At 44.1% G+C, this 16,992-nt stretch overlaps 1 protein-coding gene across 4 annotated transcripts in view; it reads left to right on the forward strand.

Moving 5' to 3' along the window:
* RASAL2 (RAS protein activator like 2) overlaps positions 1–16,992 on the forward strand; it is a 231,186-nt gene that overhangs the window by 102,426 nt on the left and 111,768 nt on the right. For all 4 annotated transcript variants that reach the window (XM_075287447.1, XM_075287448.1, XM_075287445.1 and 1 more), the window contains exon 2: positions 11,047–11,174. In XM_075287447.1, the coding sequence (XP_075143548.1) occupies positions 11,047–11,174 (128 nt within the window). The remainder of the gene's footprint in view (positions 1–11,046; positions 11,175–16,992) is intronic.

Raw genomic sequence — 16,992 nt, forward strand, 5'->3', positions numbered from 1 at the left:
AACTAAGCATGATAAGTCTTAAATTGGGGGGGGGGGGAGTGTTAAAAAAAAGCTCCTATTTGTTGATAGATAGTTATGGCACCCCCTGGTGTCCTTTGTTGTTTTTCTCTTCAGAATGTCCACCTTCTATGCCCAATGTTGGTGGTCACACATGCTCAGTAGCCCAGTCCCACAGTCTGGATCCCCTTGTACAGGCACAGTGATGTGACCTGCTATTATGCAGGCCAGCCAATAAAATTCACGTCCTAGAAGTGGTTTCTTCTTAGCAGAATTGGAATTAGGTTCCTATTCTGAAAGGAAAGCAAAAGATCAACGGAGGGCGCTATAACATGACTGTAATGGGAAATTTTAACATTTGTAAAAAATATTTCCAATTGGAAAATCGTTCCGTTTTTCCATGATATAACATGGGCTATTTATTCTAATACTTACGGTATATTTAGTATCTATTGTCATTAGGAGGGAGAATAAATAGAAGGCGCTAATGGCCCTGTTAGAGGATAATGGAGCCTGTCCGGGCTCATAGGGTCTAATTGCTATGGTGCGGGCCTATAAAGAATACAATGAGCGTGCTGAAATATTCACCAGGCTTGCGGTATTTTTATCTCGCTGATCCCATTGGCAGCGAGTTCATTGGAATTGAATAGCAGGCATGCTACAGCCTTTTCTCTCCAGATTGCTATGTGGGTGTCGGATCAGGGAATTCTCTGTCATGCTTTGCACAGCTCCTAAGTAGATAATTGCAGTTTACATTTGGCACGTAATTGCGTTCCCTGTAAGCAGGCATACCGCTGGAAATGTGGGATGGTCGCCAGTCGCAGGGTTAGCCTTTATATAACCAACCACGTCCTGACTCTTCTGGAAACTGGAATCTCTGAGCCCTCAAATTGAAGCTCCGTTATTTTCTGTTCAGCATTTTACATTTCCATGCCTTTATGTCATTCCTGGACACCGTCCAGTTTCTCACGCTGCCGCGTTATCATCAGCATACCAATAGATGAAGAATTTTGGCTAACTTTATCACCCTGGATCCATTTTCGATAGAGGGGTTGTAGAAGGTTAGGAAAGCATGGCTACTGACCTCCAGAAACAGCGCCACACCTGTCCACTGGTTGTATGTGATTTTGCAACTGCACTGACTTGATCAAGGCTGAGCTGTAATAGCAGAATGTTTCGGCGCTAGTTTTGAAGGAAGTCTGGTTTTTTTTTTTGGTTTTTTTTAATCCTGTACAATCCCTTTAAATGGATCCTATCATTGGATACCCTTTTTGTCTGACTAACACTTTGGAATAACCTTAAGAAAGGCTATTCTTCTCCTACCTTCAGATGTCTTCTCTGCGTCTCCATTCTTTAGATATCCTGGTTTTCTTCAGTATGCAAATGAGTTCTCTCACAACACTGGGGGCGGACCTCAGTATTCAAACAGCACTGTGGTCATCCGCAATGCTGCGAGAGAAATCTCCAGTGACGCCTCCAACTTTTTCTGAAACACCCTCTCTCTGTGCCTTCTTCCGTCCTGGGGTTCAATCTTCTAGGCAAGCGTAGTCAGCTCTGCCACCGGGTCTCAGGCAGAGCCAACTGCCCATGCCCCGCGGCCAGAAGAAAATGGCTGTGTAAGCGGCCATTTTCTTGTGGCCGCTTACACAGTAAGCTGGTGTAAGCGGCCATTTTCTTGTGGCCGTGAGGGGGGGGGGGCATGCACAGTTGGCTCTGCCTGAGACCCGATGGCAGAGCCGACTGCACATATGTATGAGAGCCAGGGACCGCCCCCAGTGCCGCGAGAGAACTCATTTGCATACCGAAGTAAACCTGGATTTCTATCGAACGGCGGCGCGGAGAAGACATCTAAAGGTAGGAGAAGAATAGCCTTTCTTAAAGCTATTCTTACATGTCAAATCCAGAAAGGGGCTTCAACATCCTAACTCCACACAGATCCACCAGGAACTGGAGGCTATTGCAATACATGAAGCGCATGTGCAGTAATAGGTTTGGAGCTGCAGCTCCGTCCACTGTGTAGTGGTGGCGACAGGGAAATAGCAGACTATTACTTGAATAAGAATAGACTTCTTCTGCTCCACATCCACCGCTCTAACTTCTGACATCCAGTGCCAGCCAATTCATCGAAACGGTGAAGGATCTTGTTATCAGACCCCCACACATCAGATACTACGGATCTATCAAAGCCAACAAGCTTCACGTTTTGCCTCTGGGTGAGGTTACTCTCCAGCCAAGTCTCTTAATTTGATTTTCACTGTCAAATTTTAGTTTTATGTGTTTGTTGATCATTCTTAAGATTAGAGCTTCTTTTGCCGGTTTTTGCTTCTTTCATTGCCTAACAAAGACTTGATTTATTATCTTGGAATCTATACATGCGTGTCCTATTAAAAATCTATTCACCTTGGATAATTTGATATTGGTCTCGAGTGAACGCTTGTGACTCCTGGTCGTATCTGCTCATGTGACGACGCGGTACAACCTCGACCAATTGATTGTCTACAATTTACAGGACGTCGTAAGGAATTACCATAGTCATAGAGACCGAGCCTGTTCCTCGAGTCTCCTGACGCCAGCAGTTTGGTATTAAATTTACATTATTTACTATGTAATTATATGATTTGCTGAACTTTCTCTGGTCTGTTCCCGCTCCAAAGTCTTTACACCTCGGATCATTCCCATGTCAGAGCAACTTGGTCTGTGGCCGAAAAGTAACGCTAGGTTCACACTACTGTTCGGCTTTCTGTCCTAAACCTAATCTACTTAGAGAGCAGAAACCCACGGACCCCATAGACTATAATGAGGTCCGCCGGATATCAGTCCTGCTTGCAGGACCTTTCTCTCCATATTTTAGAGGAGGAAACCCCAAACGTACAGCAGACGAAGATGTGAAATCAGCTTAAGAAGAAAGCTTTCGGATATAGAGGGGTTAATAGTTTGTTTTATCAATTAACAAAATTAAGATCATGAAGAAAAGAGAAATCTAAATCCCATCAATATTTGGTGTGACCTTTGCCTTTTGCCATCCATCAGTTCTTCTTGGTACTTGCAGACAGACTTTATGAAGGAACTCTGCAGGGAGGTTGTTCCCGCCATCTTGAAGAACTAAGCTCAGATCTTCTGTGGATGTAGGCTTGTCCAATCCTTCCGTCTCTTCATCTAATCCCAGACAGACTGGATGATGCTGAGACCAGGGCTATATCATAATTTCCAGGACTCCTACTCCAAACGGTAAAGGTCACACCAAATATTGATGCGTCTTATATTTCTCTTTTTCTTCATTCACTTCATTTTGGTAATTGACAAAGATATTAACCCTTCTATTTCATAAAACATTCTTTCTTTGCAGCAGTTTTTCAGACCTGCCTAAAACCTTTGCACAGTACTGTATCTAGTCTGCCCATGGAGATCAGCTTTTCATGCACGGACTTTCTGGCGAGTCTTGTGGTTATACACAGCAGCCAATCAGAAGCGGCACAGCTGCAGGGGCGGGGAGATCATAGCAGACTGAGCCAGTCATTGGTTGGGGGCGTGTCTTAGACTTCCTCACGCTTCCTGCAGGCACAATAATAAGCTGTAGAAACTAAGAAGAAGCTGTAGAAGCTAAGTCCAAGAAAAGCTAAGCAAGAATTGTGAAAAATACATGGCAAGTAATAATGACTTATAGGAGCTGACTTACATATCATTTTGTGAATGACTGGACTGTCACTTTAAATTGGTATAGTGGAGCTAATAACTTTTACACATACTGTACTGTGTAAACAAGGGTTTAGAACAAAGTTCTGCAAAATTTTCCGTGCATGCATTGACTTTGCACATAATTTCACCCATTATATAAGTTAAATCTGCGGTCATGGCGGTAGAATACCCAAATTCCTGTTCAGGTTCCTTGTACAAGTAGTGCTGAATCCACACTCTGGTACTGGAACGTAAATGTAACCACTAAGTGCAGGCCCATCTCTATTTTTCCAGCCTGGTATAACCTGAAGCCTTGCAGTCGGCTGTAATGGCATTTACCATCATTACATTAAGCTGCTATAGACAGATTAGATGGACGTTAAGTCTTATTACATATTCCATCAATTTTCTCTATAGGCTATTAAAGCCTGAGCAATATGTGTGTGATGTGCGGGTCAGATGTCACTAATGGTCCTCATCACGTGACCCATTTACACGCCGTCCGTATCTATTGTAATGAGTGTTAACATCCGTGTGCGCAGCATGTTTCATGTGGTTACAATGATCATTCTCTTAATAGCCGCAAGTACAATTTGTAACATCGTCTCTTCTGCCCGGCAGGAAATCTCCCAACTCCATATCCTATCAAGGCCGGTATTAACATAGCGCGCTGGGTTATCCTCCAGTGTGGACGGATCACATTGATTTATTAGCATTTCATTGCAATTATTTAATCTAGGGCTATAAATTCTGCCTTACAATAAACCGGCGGGGGCTGGATAAGGAGCAATTATTCATTTTAGGATGAGAGTGTCTTCCAAGCATGATCAATCTATTAGCCGCTATTGGGGTGGGGTAGTGAATAAGTGGGGCAGCGTATTGTATTTAACATTTAGTAGGTGGGAATGGGGTAAGGGGTCTGGTGGATGGGCCGCGTAGTTGATAGATGTGGCAGGGCTGTCGTATTTTACATGTTATAGGTGAAGTGATGGGGGGGGGGGGGGTATTTTACATTTGATTGGCCCAGTAAGGGCCAGTCTATTAGGATTTGTAAGATTAAATGGTTTTAGAAAGTCCCACTTGTTACAGGACAGAACCTTCCCAAAGATGAGGCGTTAAAGGGATCCTATCATTAAAACTCATTTTTTTCTGGGTACCACATAGGAATAGCCTTAAGAACAGCTATTCATCTCCTACCTTTAGATGTCGTTCAGTAGAAATCACAGTTTCCATCGCTATGCAAATGTGTTCTCTTGCAGCACTAGGGGCGGACCCCATCGCTCAAACAGCACTGTGGGCGTCCCCAATGCTGCGAGAGAAATCTCCAGCGCCGCCTCCACCTTTTTCAGGAACTGCGTCGTCTTACAGGGGTTTGCTTCAAACTTGTAGGCCTCGGGCTTAAGGTAAAGCTGACTGCCCTTGCCCGCCGGCCACAAGAAAATGGCCGCTTACACAGTATTGTAAGCAGCCATTTTCTTGTGGCCGGCACGCATGCGCAGTCGGCTGCCCGAGGCCTAGAAGTTTAAAGCCAACCCCTGGAAGAAGACGCGTGAAGACCCCGTTCCTGAAGAAGATAGAAGCGTTGCTGGAGAGTTCTCTCGCAGCATTGGGGACGCCCCCAGTGCTGCGAGAGAACTCGCTTACTGCAAAAACCAGATTATATACCGAACGGCGTCCCGTTGAAGACCTCTAAAGGTAGGAGAAGAATAGCCAGAATACCCAGGAAAAAAATGAGTTTTAATGATAGAATCCCTTTAAGCCTTGTCCATGGGCCCTATTAGGACATCATAGTTAGCAGGGTCAGATCCCGTACTGGCAGACTTGAGCCATCTTTGTATCACCTTGTTCTCTTCCCCCTGTGAAATCGGCTATGTGCCATGGGTTCCAGGATTCGACCACAGGCCGATCGCCTAGGACCATGTTTTTGAACCCAATTTCTGCAAATACCGTAGTTTTTAAGAAATCTTTCCTAATCATTTTTCTCTCTGCTTTGTCTTTTGTATCCGGTCCAGTGAAAATCTGCATTGTATTCCATCTCTGCGCTGGCAGGATTACCAGGCTTTCTCGATTATCAAATTTCTGATTAAAGGATTTTCATTGTGTTTTATTAATATTCTGTCTCTGCCGTTCTCTAATGTAATCTTATAAGTGGCTTCATTGAAATGTGTCCAGACGCTCCTGCCATGATAGCGATGAGTCCATTTCCTTCCAGCGTCATATATAATGCTTCTTTCTGGCCTTGTGACTGTCCGTCCATTCCTTGGCTTAGTCTCTAAGAAGTTCTGAATATTTATATCCCACCCATCTAGTCCTCGGCGGTGCCTGGGAACGCTGAGCTGGGTACGCTAACAAGCCCGAATATAGGCAAAGAAGGCGTCCCTGCGTCAGTCTGCCCCTTATCCAAATTACCATCAGAACAGAAACTGGGTGACCTTTGATCTGCTTAGGAGCAGAGATGACCCTGTTTTGGTCAATGCCTCATTGTGCAATGTCGGGGTAGGAAAAGAAGGGGGGGGATTTTCAATGCTTGTGAAAAGTTTAAGAAAATGAATCGTTCCCTTTCTCCCACAGTGCTGGAATTTTTCTTTGTCCGGCGCTCTTATGTGTGTGATCTGGCTCTTCCATTACTCTATGCCGTACTCGGGCTGAAAAGGCTTCTCCAAATAGTTTGAGATTTGCTGAATAACGCTTTGCCGCCATGAAACGGTTCCCAAGATTGCACATAATTGCTTTGCTAATTTCCCCGTGCTCCATCCATAGACAATGCCAACTACTCCGTCACCTTGAATGGAGCCAGAAGGAGGGGGAGCAGATCTTTTCTTGTCTTGGTTTGTTAAATGTTTTGGGGATTGTGGGCTTCTTACAAGTATTGGATGAATATGTGGGAATGAGAAGCCTGGTTACTATGAGATCAAAGACCCCCCGCCTGTATTCATGGCCATAGTTAGATGTGTGAGTGAACTTCAGTCCAAGTCTCTAACTTATGTCTCTTCAGTTGTTGTGAAGCTTCGATGCCCATCATGGTGGGAGTATAGTGTTGTAGTATCACAGCAGATAGATTGTTGACTACTGATGTAGACCTTGTCCCCCTTCCTTACCATATCATGGAAGTACCATATCATTAATGTGACCACCTGTCAAAATCCAGAATACCCACCTTTGGCAGAGCGGACCGCTGTGAGACGTGCAGGAAGAGAGGGGATGTTGTGGTGATGATCACTGGGATGTTGCGCCATGCCGACTCCAGTGCCGTGGCCAGCTGCACTAGGTTACGCGGCTGAGCATCCATGGCGCGAACATCCCGATAGAGGTGGTCCCACAGATTCTCAATTGGGTTCAAGTCCGGGGAATTTGCTGGCAAAGGGAGTACGGTAAACTCATCCTGGTGCTCCTCCAACCACACACGTACACTGCGAGCTTTATGACACGTCGCATTGTCCTGCTGGTAGATGCCATCATCCTGAGGAAAAACAATTCGCGTGTAGGGGTGAACATGGTCCACAAGGGTAGATCCATACTTGTGCTGATCCATTGTGCCTTCCACAGTGATGAGTGCACCCAGATGGCTGATGACACGCGTCTTCTGCCATTGGTTATTTAACGTTGACGCCAAAAGTAGGTGGTGATCGCATTAATAAGACTGAACTGTGTATAAAGGTAGACTTGATGGTTTTGCACTGCCCAACCATATTTGACTACTTGATATGACTTTCTTCTAGTTAGGGCTATGGCACCTCTCTTTTTTCACAGCTCGACTTGGACTGTCAGACATAAGGGGAAAAGATTCTTGTATAAGTATATACAACAGAAAATAATTGTACAATATTAATAATTGTATAATATGCTTAAAACCATTTATTTTAAGGTTGGAATCGGTATCTTTTTTCCAACTCCTTGGCCATGTGATTTGCTGGCACTGGAAACAGGGAACAGAGATCCCCTATTCTGACAGCCATTGGTTTGACCCCCTCCGATCTATCCCGTGAATTTGTGATAGAATACCCCCTTATGTCATCTTAAAGGTGTTCCGTGTTTAAAGTGACACACAAGCGGATTTCTTATGTTTTAGTTTGTGAAGTAGTCCTAGAAGTAGATTAAACATGTGCTCTTACAGATGCTGTCACCCATGTCTAGTAACTGTGTCCATGTCTGTCATGGCTGTGTATAGCACTGAAGTGGGAATTTTATATAGTGTCCAAGACCTGAGACTGTGAGGATGAGATCATCAAAGGTTTAGTAAGCTTCAATGGCTACAGCTGATCACACCGAGGAAGGTAATGGGGGCATGGTGACCGGACTGTGAGTGAGGGGGCAACTATAAGTAGTATGTGAGAGAGCCAGGCTATAAGGAGCTTTGGGAGGAGAGATATAAGGAGATTATGTGATGTGTAGACTGGGCAGAAGAACAGGTAGGTCACATGGTAGTACTCTGGAAGCAGAGAGAGACTTCATGGAAGTACAACAACCCATGCCTAAAAAAAGAGGTCACACTCCTGTAACTTATGGAAGAAGGTGAAAGCAGGATAAGGAAAGGCACTGTGACTAGACAACTATTACTATCCAGGGAATGGTCTTTCAAACAATATAATGGCTCAATGAAAAAAAAAATGACTGGAGTGTCCCTTTAATGCTGTAGCATTAGCGTAGGGAATCTTAGAAGCCATAAACGACCCCTTTCTAGGAATTTGGGGAAAAGGTATATAAAATAGCTTGCCTAGTTGGAAAGAGGAAAACTCTGCCTCTAGCTCCACCTATTAGAAGGTAGCTGCCTACAAATTGATGACATGTGGCATGGCTTGGGGATATAAACCCAACCAGAAAAGTAAAAGACCCCCCATCTCCTGACAGATGCTTTGGGGATCTCAGCAAGACAAGATAATGGTTGGTTAGATCAGAGGCCATGGACATGGATCAGAAATCGTACGTTGTCTCATTGTCGAGACCGTATCAGCAGAGGAAGGCTACGAAATCTTCTGATTTCCATATCTTTTGCCTAATATTCAGTAAGTTTCATTGCCTTGCTGAGCTGACTAAAGACTCCGGGCTCTGCAGCCACTATGAGATGGCATGTCCTCCAGTATGGGAGCCGCGTATATTGAGGGAAGTCTCAGCAATTCCATTGTGTTCCTTGGTAGTATTACGGTGACAGTTTTATGTGGGCCTATATACTAGCGGACCGGCAGTCACACAGTAGCACATGATGCCTTCTCATCACACGCTTCACATCCATGCCATAGGAAGGAATTTACTGTTCTGGGAAAAAATCCATCTCCCTTTGGGCTGTAATAAAGATTCTCACCATGGACTGACTCATTTCCTCTCCAGATCGCTGTAATACTTGGCACTGTAGATAGATAGACAAGCAAGACACATTCAGATCAGCCCCTGATAATAAAACTGCAGCCAAAGGTCTGGGCTGTGCCGGGAGTGGTTCTGGTCAGTAGTCTGGATATGTCCGTCTGGTGGACTCATCCCCCATAAGATTATGACTGTGTAGTTGCTCATGGTTAGATGTCGTCTGTGCGGATGAGGAAATGTAAGATGTTCTGATGGGGTGGAGGGGGCAGAAATAAGTTCTGTACCAGTCCAAATGGGATCAAGAGGAGGGGGTGGAGGTAGTGAACTTAGTAGTGGGTAGGTGGGGGGGTTGGAAGAATTTATCAAGACAGTCTAGATGATACCTGATTTATGACAAGGCACAGACTTTATCATAGATCAGGTGCATCTTTTGCCAAGCTGTGCCCCTACACCGGAGTCTACACCAGCCCATAGCTGTACCCCTACACCGGAGTCTACACCTGCCCATAGCTGTGCCCCTACACCAGAGTCTACACCTGCCCATAACTGTGCCCCTACACCAGAGTCTACACCAGCCCATAGCTGTGCCCCTACACCGGAGTCTACACCAGCCCATAGCTGTGCCCCTACACCGGAGTCTACACCTGCCCATAGCTGTGCCCCTACACCGGTGTCTACACCAGCCCATAGCTGTGCCCCTACACCGGAGTCTACACCAGCCCATAGCTGTGCCCCTACACCGGAGTCTACACCTGCCCATAGCTGTGCCCCTACACCAGAGTCTGTATATTCTGTATATATTGTAAGGAAAGAAGTGACCTTGTAGCACTTTTTGTCGACCTATACCAGATTTCATATACCGGCCAGTCCATTTGTATGAGTCCTAAATTATTAAATCCGACTCTTTTGTTGCATAGTTCTAACACAAAATTGAGTTAATTGTACAAGTAATTTGCAGTATTTTATCGTCTTCTCTTCTGTAGCCGATTCCACATCTCTGCTTGGAGAGTTTTTGATTTCTCATCGAGTGCAGGCTGCCATCTAGTGGCCAGATATGAACTGCAGGGCTTTGTAAATCAGTTTATCTTGCTCTCCTTCAGGATATGCACCTGTTCACTTCTGCACACACACGTGTTGATGGATTTTTCTTACATTTAATCAAGAAAATTAAACAAAATTAAAAAAGCATGCATCACTTTAATCTCATTTATAACAAGGAGGCGCTGTGAGTATTAATGCACCCAGCAATGGTTAATAAGATGGGCTGTGAAGTCTTCACTGCTGACAAAATTAGAAGTTCATGTATAAATGGTTGGAAATCTTTTTTTTTTCTTCAAGGACTAAGGCGCGATCCTGTGTATCACCAGTCCTATGGTATAATGCTCACCTGTAGGGCTTCCAAATATGTAACATAATAATATGTATCATATAACCCTATATATCACTACTCAGCTTCTCTCCATTATCATATAATCGTATATATCACAGAACTCAGGTTCTCTCCTCTATCATATAACCCTATATAACACAGAGCTCAGCTTCTCTCCTCTATCATATAACCCTATATATCAGAGCTCAGCTTCTCTCCTCTATCATATAATCCTATATATCACAGAGCTCAGCTTCTCTCCTCTATCATATAACCCTATATAACACAGAGCTCAGCTTCTCTCCTCTATCATATAACCCTATATATCAGAGCTCAGCTTCTCTCCTCTATCATATAACCCTATATATCAGAGCTCAGCTTCTCTCCTCTATCATATAATCCTATATATCACACAGCTCAGCAGCAGACATTACCTGGCAGGTTCAGTTTAGGGTTGTAATATACTAAATATTATAAGCATAGTATTCTGTCTTGTAATGAAGGGATCACTTATTGTCTTACAATCCAGATGTTATGTCCTCTTACCAAGATGCTGCATCTGTTTGACATATTACATATATTACGTGTATTTTCCTGCTTTGTGGTGGGGACTGAGCTTGTGAATTCATTACAATGGAAAGTAACTTTTTGTTTCCAGAAGTGCAGGACTTCTTGCTCATGTTTTCTCTCTTCCTTGTGTTTTCTAGATGTGAAAGGACCCCCCACTCACCGGCTGTCATGCGGCCAGTCGCCGTACACTGAGAGCACCACATGGGAGAGGAAGTATTGCATCCTGACGGAAAGCCAGCTGGTTCTTCTGAACCGCGAGGACGAGGTGAGGCCAGAATCTGGATGTGCACATAACGCAGAATTCATCAGCGTGAGCACAAAATGTCGCCAAATGTTTGTTGTTATATTTCTCTATTAAAAAACCACTTCACATTTACAGCACAATATGTGAGGCTTGCCTCCAGCAGCTGGAAGTGGGCAGGGGGCTCTCATTTCTTTCTTTTTTCTTCCGTCCCACTTGGAACATGTAATTACATCTATTCACACCTCATTAATGTCATGGAAGTAACCTAATTATGGGAAGTGCTCTCGGCACAAGGCAGAGAGCGCTAGGGAGCTCCGCACTCGTTCGCTTCATGTGTTGTTGCTTCAGACAGCTCTTTTAATAAAGCTTTTACCTCCATGGGCGTTTTCATGCTTCGCCTCTAATACATCACTTTTACATTACTTTTAAGGCTAGGTTCACATCTGCGTTACATTGTCCTACTAAGAATCTGCGGAGGAAAAAGTTATACAGGGTTGACTTTTTCCTCTGCCGGTCTCTGTTTTATAAAGTTAGTCATCCGACGGACCCCCATTATAATCAGTGAGGTCCGTCAGACTCTGTTACTGCTGTTTTAGGGGGCAATTACACTTGCGCCTGGTGTCCATCCATCATGAATCCAATGGTCTATTTAGATACCCATTCACTTCAATGGGTTTTTAAATCCTCCTCTCCGCCATGAATCTGCTTTTTTTTGGGGGGGGGGAAAGCACCCAAAGTCCCGCATGTCTGACTTTGCTTTCCATCCAAAAGAGCGGATTCACAGTGGAGAGGTTGCAAACTGACACCTGCGGATTGCTTAAAAAGCCCATTGAAGTGAATGGATTTCTAAATGGAACGTTTGTAAACTGTTCTCCATCTGTTTTTCTGATATTAAGGCAGATTCACGACAGATGGACACCAGGCGCAAGAGTGAATGAAACGTCAGCGATCCACCTCTCAGATATTCAGGTCCTCTGACTGACCTAAACAATGGAGAGGCAACGTTAATGTGACAAACTGGAAAGTCGTATGTGTAATGAGTTTTGGCCCATGGGTCCTTCCTCCTTCCCTTTCCCCTCCTTCTCATGGGACCCTGTCAGCAGAGAGTCAGGGGTGGGAATTTATAAAGCTATTGACACTGCTTTCCAGGGGGTTAAGAAAGTCACAAATTTTAGCACATGCCACTTTGGCACAGAAAATTAAACTTTTTGCATTTTTACACCATGCGCACCACTGGTGCAGTTTAGCAGGAGGGTACATGACACAGATTTGTTATAATTTATGCCAGAAATTGTGGTAGATTACAGTATAAATCTATTCCAACTCTTAGCGATGTAGCATTCATTAGGGCTCGTTCACATGGGGCCAGAGGGGCAGAATTTGGACGCAGAATCCGCCTCCATACAACAATCGTCTGTGTAGACCGCTAGTGTTCGTTTTTCCGCTAGCGTTTTTTTGCCGGTAGCGGAAAAAAGAAGCGGTGTGACCTTTCTTGAGGTGGATTCCACCTCAGGAAATCAATGCAAGTGAATGGGAGGTGGAAAACCGCTAGCAGTTTTTTGAGGTGGTTTTTGCCAAAAACTGCTCCAAAAACCGCCACATGTCCAAAAACCACTTCCTAATTCCTGAAGCGTTTTTTTTCAGTACCAAATTTCACCACCCCCTATTCATGTGTGAACTAAGCCTTATAGGGGTTATGCCACAAAGATCATCAAACCGCTGAGAATGGAGATTTTTTACCCCATTGTGATTTTGGCAAGGCCTTTTGTAGACACGCTGCCATTCACTTCAATAAGAACCCCGAAGATTGCCAAGTTATCGTCTCATACATGACAGCCTGTCCACGATAAGGGAACCATGGCTGGGTTCTAACAACTCCTGCATTTATTGTCATATCCATTGGCAACCCATCAAAACAAAAGTCTGCCACGTTCTTAATATTTTAACTTTTGTCTACAAACTTAACTATAGTTAAGTTCATAGCAAAACCCGCATTAAGTCAGGATTAATAAATCAGCTTCTGTGGGTATTTTTTTTTTTTAGGTTTTTCCTAAAGCTAAGTCCCCACTGTAGTATTAACAGATGGATGTTAATAACTTGTTCTACTTTTATTTTTATTTCTGCTAAGTTTTTCTGTATTGTATTTTATTGGGTTTTTCTTGTTTTCTATTAGATAGATAGATAGATAGATAGATAGATAGATAGATAGATAGATAGATAGATAGATAGAGATAGAGATTATAGAGATAGATAGATAGATAGATAGATAGATAGATAGATAGATAGATAGATAGATAGAGAGATAGGAGATAGAGAGATAGAGAGATAGGAGATAGAGAGATAGAGAGATAGGAGATAGAGAGATAGAGAGATAGAGAGATAGAGATTATAGAGATAGATAGATATGATAGATAGAGATACATTATGGATAGATAGATTTAGATGATAGATAGATATAGATAAAGATAGATAGATAGATAGATAGATAGATAGATAGATAGATAGATAGATAGATATCCAAAAATGATAGAATACGTAAAATAAGTGAAATCTACCTCCTCACATCCATTCGGCGCTTGTATAATTAAGGTAAACCTTGGAAAAAAAATATTCCAGACCACATACTAGGCTGTTGACACAGAAACCCGATCTGGGTCTCATTAAAGTCCTTACCTTCGCCCTGCATATTAAAACATATACATGGGAGTGTAAGGCGATCTTTCGAGGACACGTGGCAATCTGCCATACAGGGCATACCTAAGCCCCAGCACCTTGATCAGTAGAGAAAACAAACTAGAGCCACTAATTTCTAGTAACAAAGAGGGATTGTATATAGTACATGCCTACTGAGCCCTATCCATGCAGGCCTGGGTGGACTGATGAGGTGAGAGCATAGATCCTATTACTAATCCTATATGAAACTGATCCCTATGTGTATTCGATCATTAAAGGAAACCCGTCAGGTGTTTTTTTTCCACCATAAACTGTACTGGATGAAGTAAATCCCTCCTTTCCATCGGTACCTCTCTGTAATCCTTTGTTTGCCCCAAAATTAAGTTAGAAATGTCTGAAAGGATAAAAAGCCCTATATAAATTGGCCTGAGTAGTGGGAGCCGCTTCAGCCTAGTCACGCCGTCCCCTTAATAATCACCTCTCGGGAATGATTGACCTCTTCATCATGACATCAATGAGTGAGGGAAATGTCAATCATAAAGGGGTGGTGTGACTAGGCCGAAGCTGCTCCCCCGCCCCACCCTGACTGCTCAGTAACATAAGTAGTCACAGTGGATAGGACATTTTATGTTTTCAGATATTTCTAACTTCACTTTTCTCCAACAGAAACATTAGGGGGCACCAATGGAGAGGTAAGTAATTCCTGCACATGATGGGACCTGTTTGTGGTAAAAAAAAAAAAAAAACTTGACAGGTTCCCTTGTAATGGGATCCTATCATTAAAACTCATTTTATTCTGCCTAACTCGTAGGAATAGCCTTAAGAAAGGCTATTCGTCTCCTATCTTTAGATGTCTTCTCCACGCCGCCATTCGGTATATAATCCGGTTTCCGTTGGTATGCAGTTGAATTTCTCACAGCACTGGGGGCGTCCCCAATGCTTCAAGAGAACTCTCCAGCGCCACCTCCATCTTCTTCAGGAACGGGTCTTCTTCTCATCTTCTTCCACAGAGGCTTCAAACCTGTAGGCCTCAGGGCTAGGGCAAAGCCGACTGTGCATGTCCGCTGGCCACAAGAAAATAGCCGCTTACACAGTATTGTAAGCGTCCATTTTCTTGTGGCCAGCAGGCATGCGCAGTCTGCTGCCCGAGGCCTAGAAGTTTGAAGCCTCCGCCGGAAGAAGATGCGAAGAAGACCCGTTCCTAAAGAAGATGGAGGTGGCGCTGGAGAGTTCTCTTGCAGCATTGGGGACGCCCCCATTGCTGTTTGAGTGCTGGGGCCTGCCCCCAGTGCTGCGAGAGAACTCATTTGCATACCAACGAAAACCGGGATTTATACCGAACGGCAGTGTGGAGAAGACATCTAAAGGTAGGAGAAGAATAGCATTTCTTAAGGATATTCCTACATGTTAGGCAGAAAAAAAATGAGTTTTAATGATAGGATCCCTTTAAATACTATAGCAAATCAGAAACAAAAACAGCAGGAAATAGTTATGGGTACTTTAACATATAATATGTGAGGGGTGAGGAAAGGTAAATCTTAATGGCTATAAATGGACTGACCTACCTCTACATCTACAAATAATTGATCTGTAGGATTTTACAAAAAGGGGTTCACGGGGGACAGGGTAGCTCCCCACACACAGTGTAGCTCTCTCCTTAAATTCCCCACTCTGTGTTTTTTCTCTTAAGCACTGCTACCCAGTGTAATGCCCCCTACGCAGTATAATGCCCCCTACGCAGTATAATGCCCCCTACCCAGCATAATGCCCCCTACCCAGCATAATGCCCCCAACACAGTATAATGCCCCTACCCAGTATAATGCCTCCTACCCAGTGTAATGCCCCCTACCCAGTGTAATACCTCCTACACAGTATAATGCCCCCTACACAGTATAATGCCCTTCCCATGGTATAATGCCCCATTTAGTGCCCAAATGCATAGTATCATCCCTCTACACAATATAATGCCCGTCCCATAGTATAATGCCCCATTTATTGCTTATATGCACAGTACAGTATATTGCCCATACAATAAAAATGCCCCCCAGCACACACATACAAACACATACAATCTGATGCCCACCCACTTCTTATTCCTCACCCTGTCCTGGTAACCAAAGTGCCGCTGCTCTACTCAGTGGTGTAACTAAAGTCTTAAGGGCCCCAGTGCAATCTCTTGTCTGGGGCCCCCTACCTCATCCCTACAGTGAATTCTTGATAGTGATGGTTACAGGTGCTAAGGAGTTTAATCCCCCTTCGTGTGATTAGGGGTAATCTGTGGGGCTCCTTGGCTTATGGACCAGATGGAAGCTGCAATATCACTACTGATGCCAGTGCTTATGGCCCCCTAAGGCTCCTGGGCCCTGGTGAGACTGCACCCTAAGCACCCCTTCAAGTTACGCCCATGGATCTACTGATTCCAGTCATCATTCTTGAGAACAATGCTCACCCACTGTCAGCCATGAGGCAATATCTAAACACTCACCAGATGTATCCTCCGACATGAGCCACTATGATAAATTTGACACCATCTTTAGGCTGTCTAGCCTTACTATACAATGTCTAAATATAAGCCGGGGTTAGTAGATGTTCCTATGTTTTCTTATAACATGACTGAGCAGCTGTCCTCCACTTGCCAGGCCCATCCACCATTATTCCTGAGCCTGTAGTTTACTTTCAGATTTCTTCACATTTTTCTATGAGAAATAAGCGCTATTCGCGTACCGTCATTGGTGAGCGTTTTGGGGATACTATTCTGACATGACAGCTGTGGTCAAATGAAGATCATAGGAAATTGACACCAAATATGTTATTTATGGCCATTCCAATAATATACATTTGCCCGCTCGGGGCTTTGGAGTGTGGAGGAATGACGCCGTGCGCCCTCAGCTGTGTATACAGTCATTTACACCTCCGTGCTGTGCTGAGCCCAGAGAAAACATTGTCACCTCTTGGTGGCCGGTGACACATTTGTTCCTGTGACAGGCCTCATTACTGGCGCTGACCTCTCCGCACAGCGTATTATTATTTTCTGTCAGCTGTGGTGTTTGGATAGCATTCAAGCTGACTTACTAGTTTTCGAGTGCGTCCCCTCCGGCTCCCCCTCCCTGTTTAATGATCTTATTAAGGTGCTGTTCATGTCACCCATGTGGATTCTACTGCTGG

This window comes from Leptodactylus fuscus, chromosome 9 (genome assembly GCF_031893055.1).
Source record: "Leptodactylus fuscus isolate aLepFus1 chromosome 9, aLepFus1.hap2, whole genome shotgun sequence".
Lineage (NCBI taxonomy): Eukaryota > Metazoa > Chordata > Amphibia > Anura > Leptodactylidae > Leptodactylus > Leptodactylus fuscus.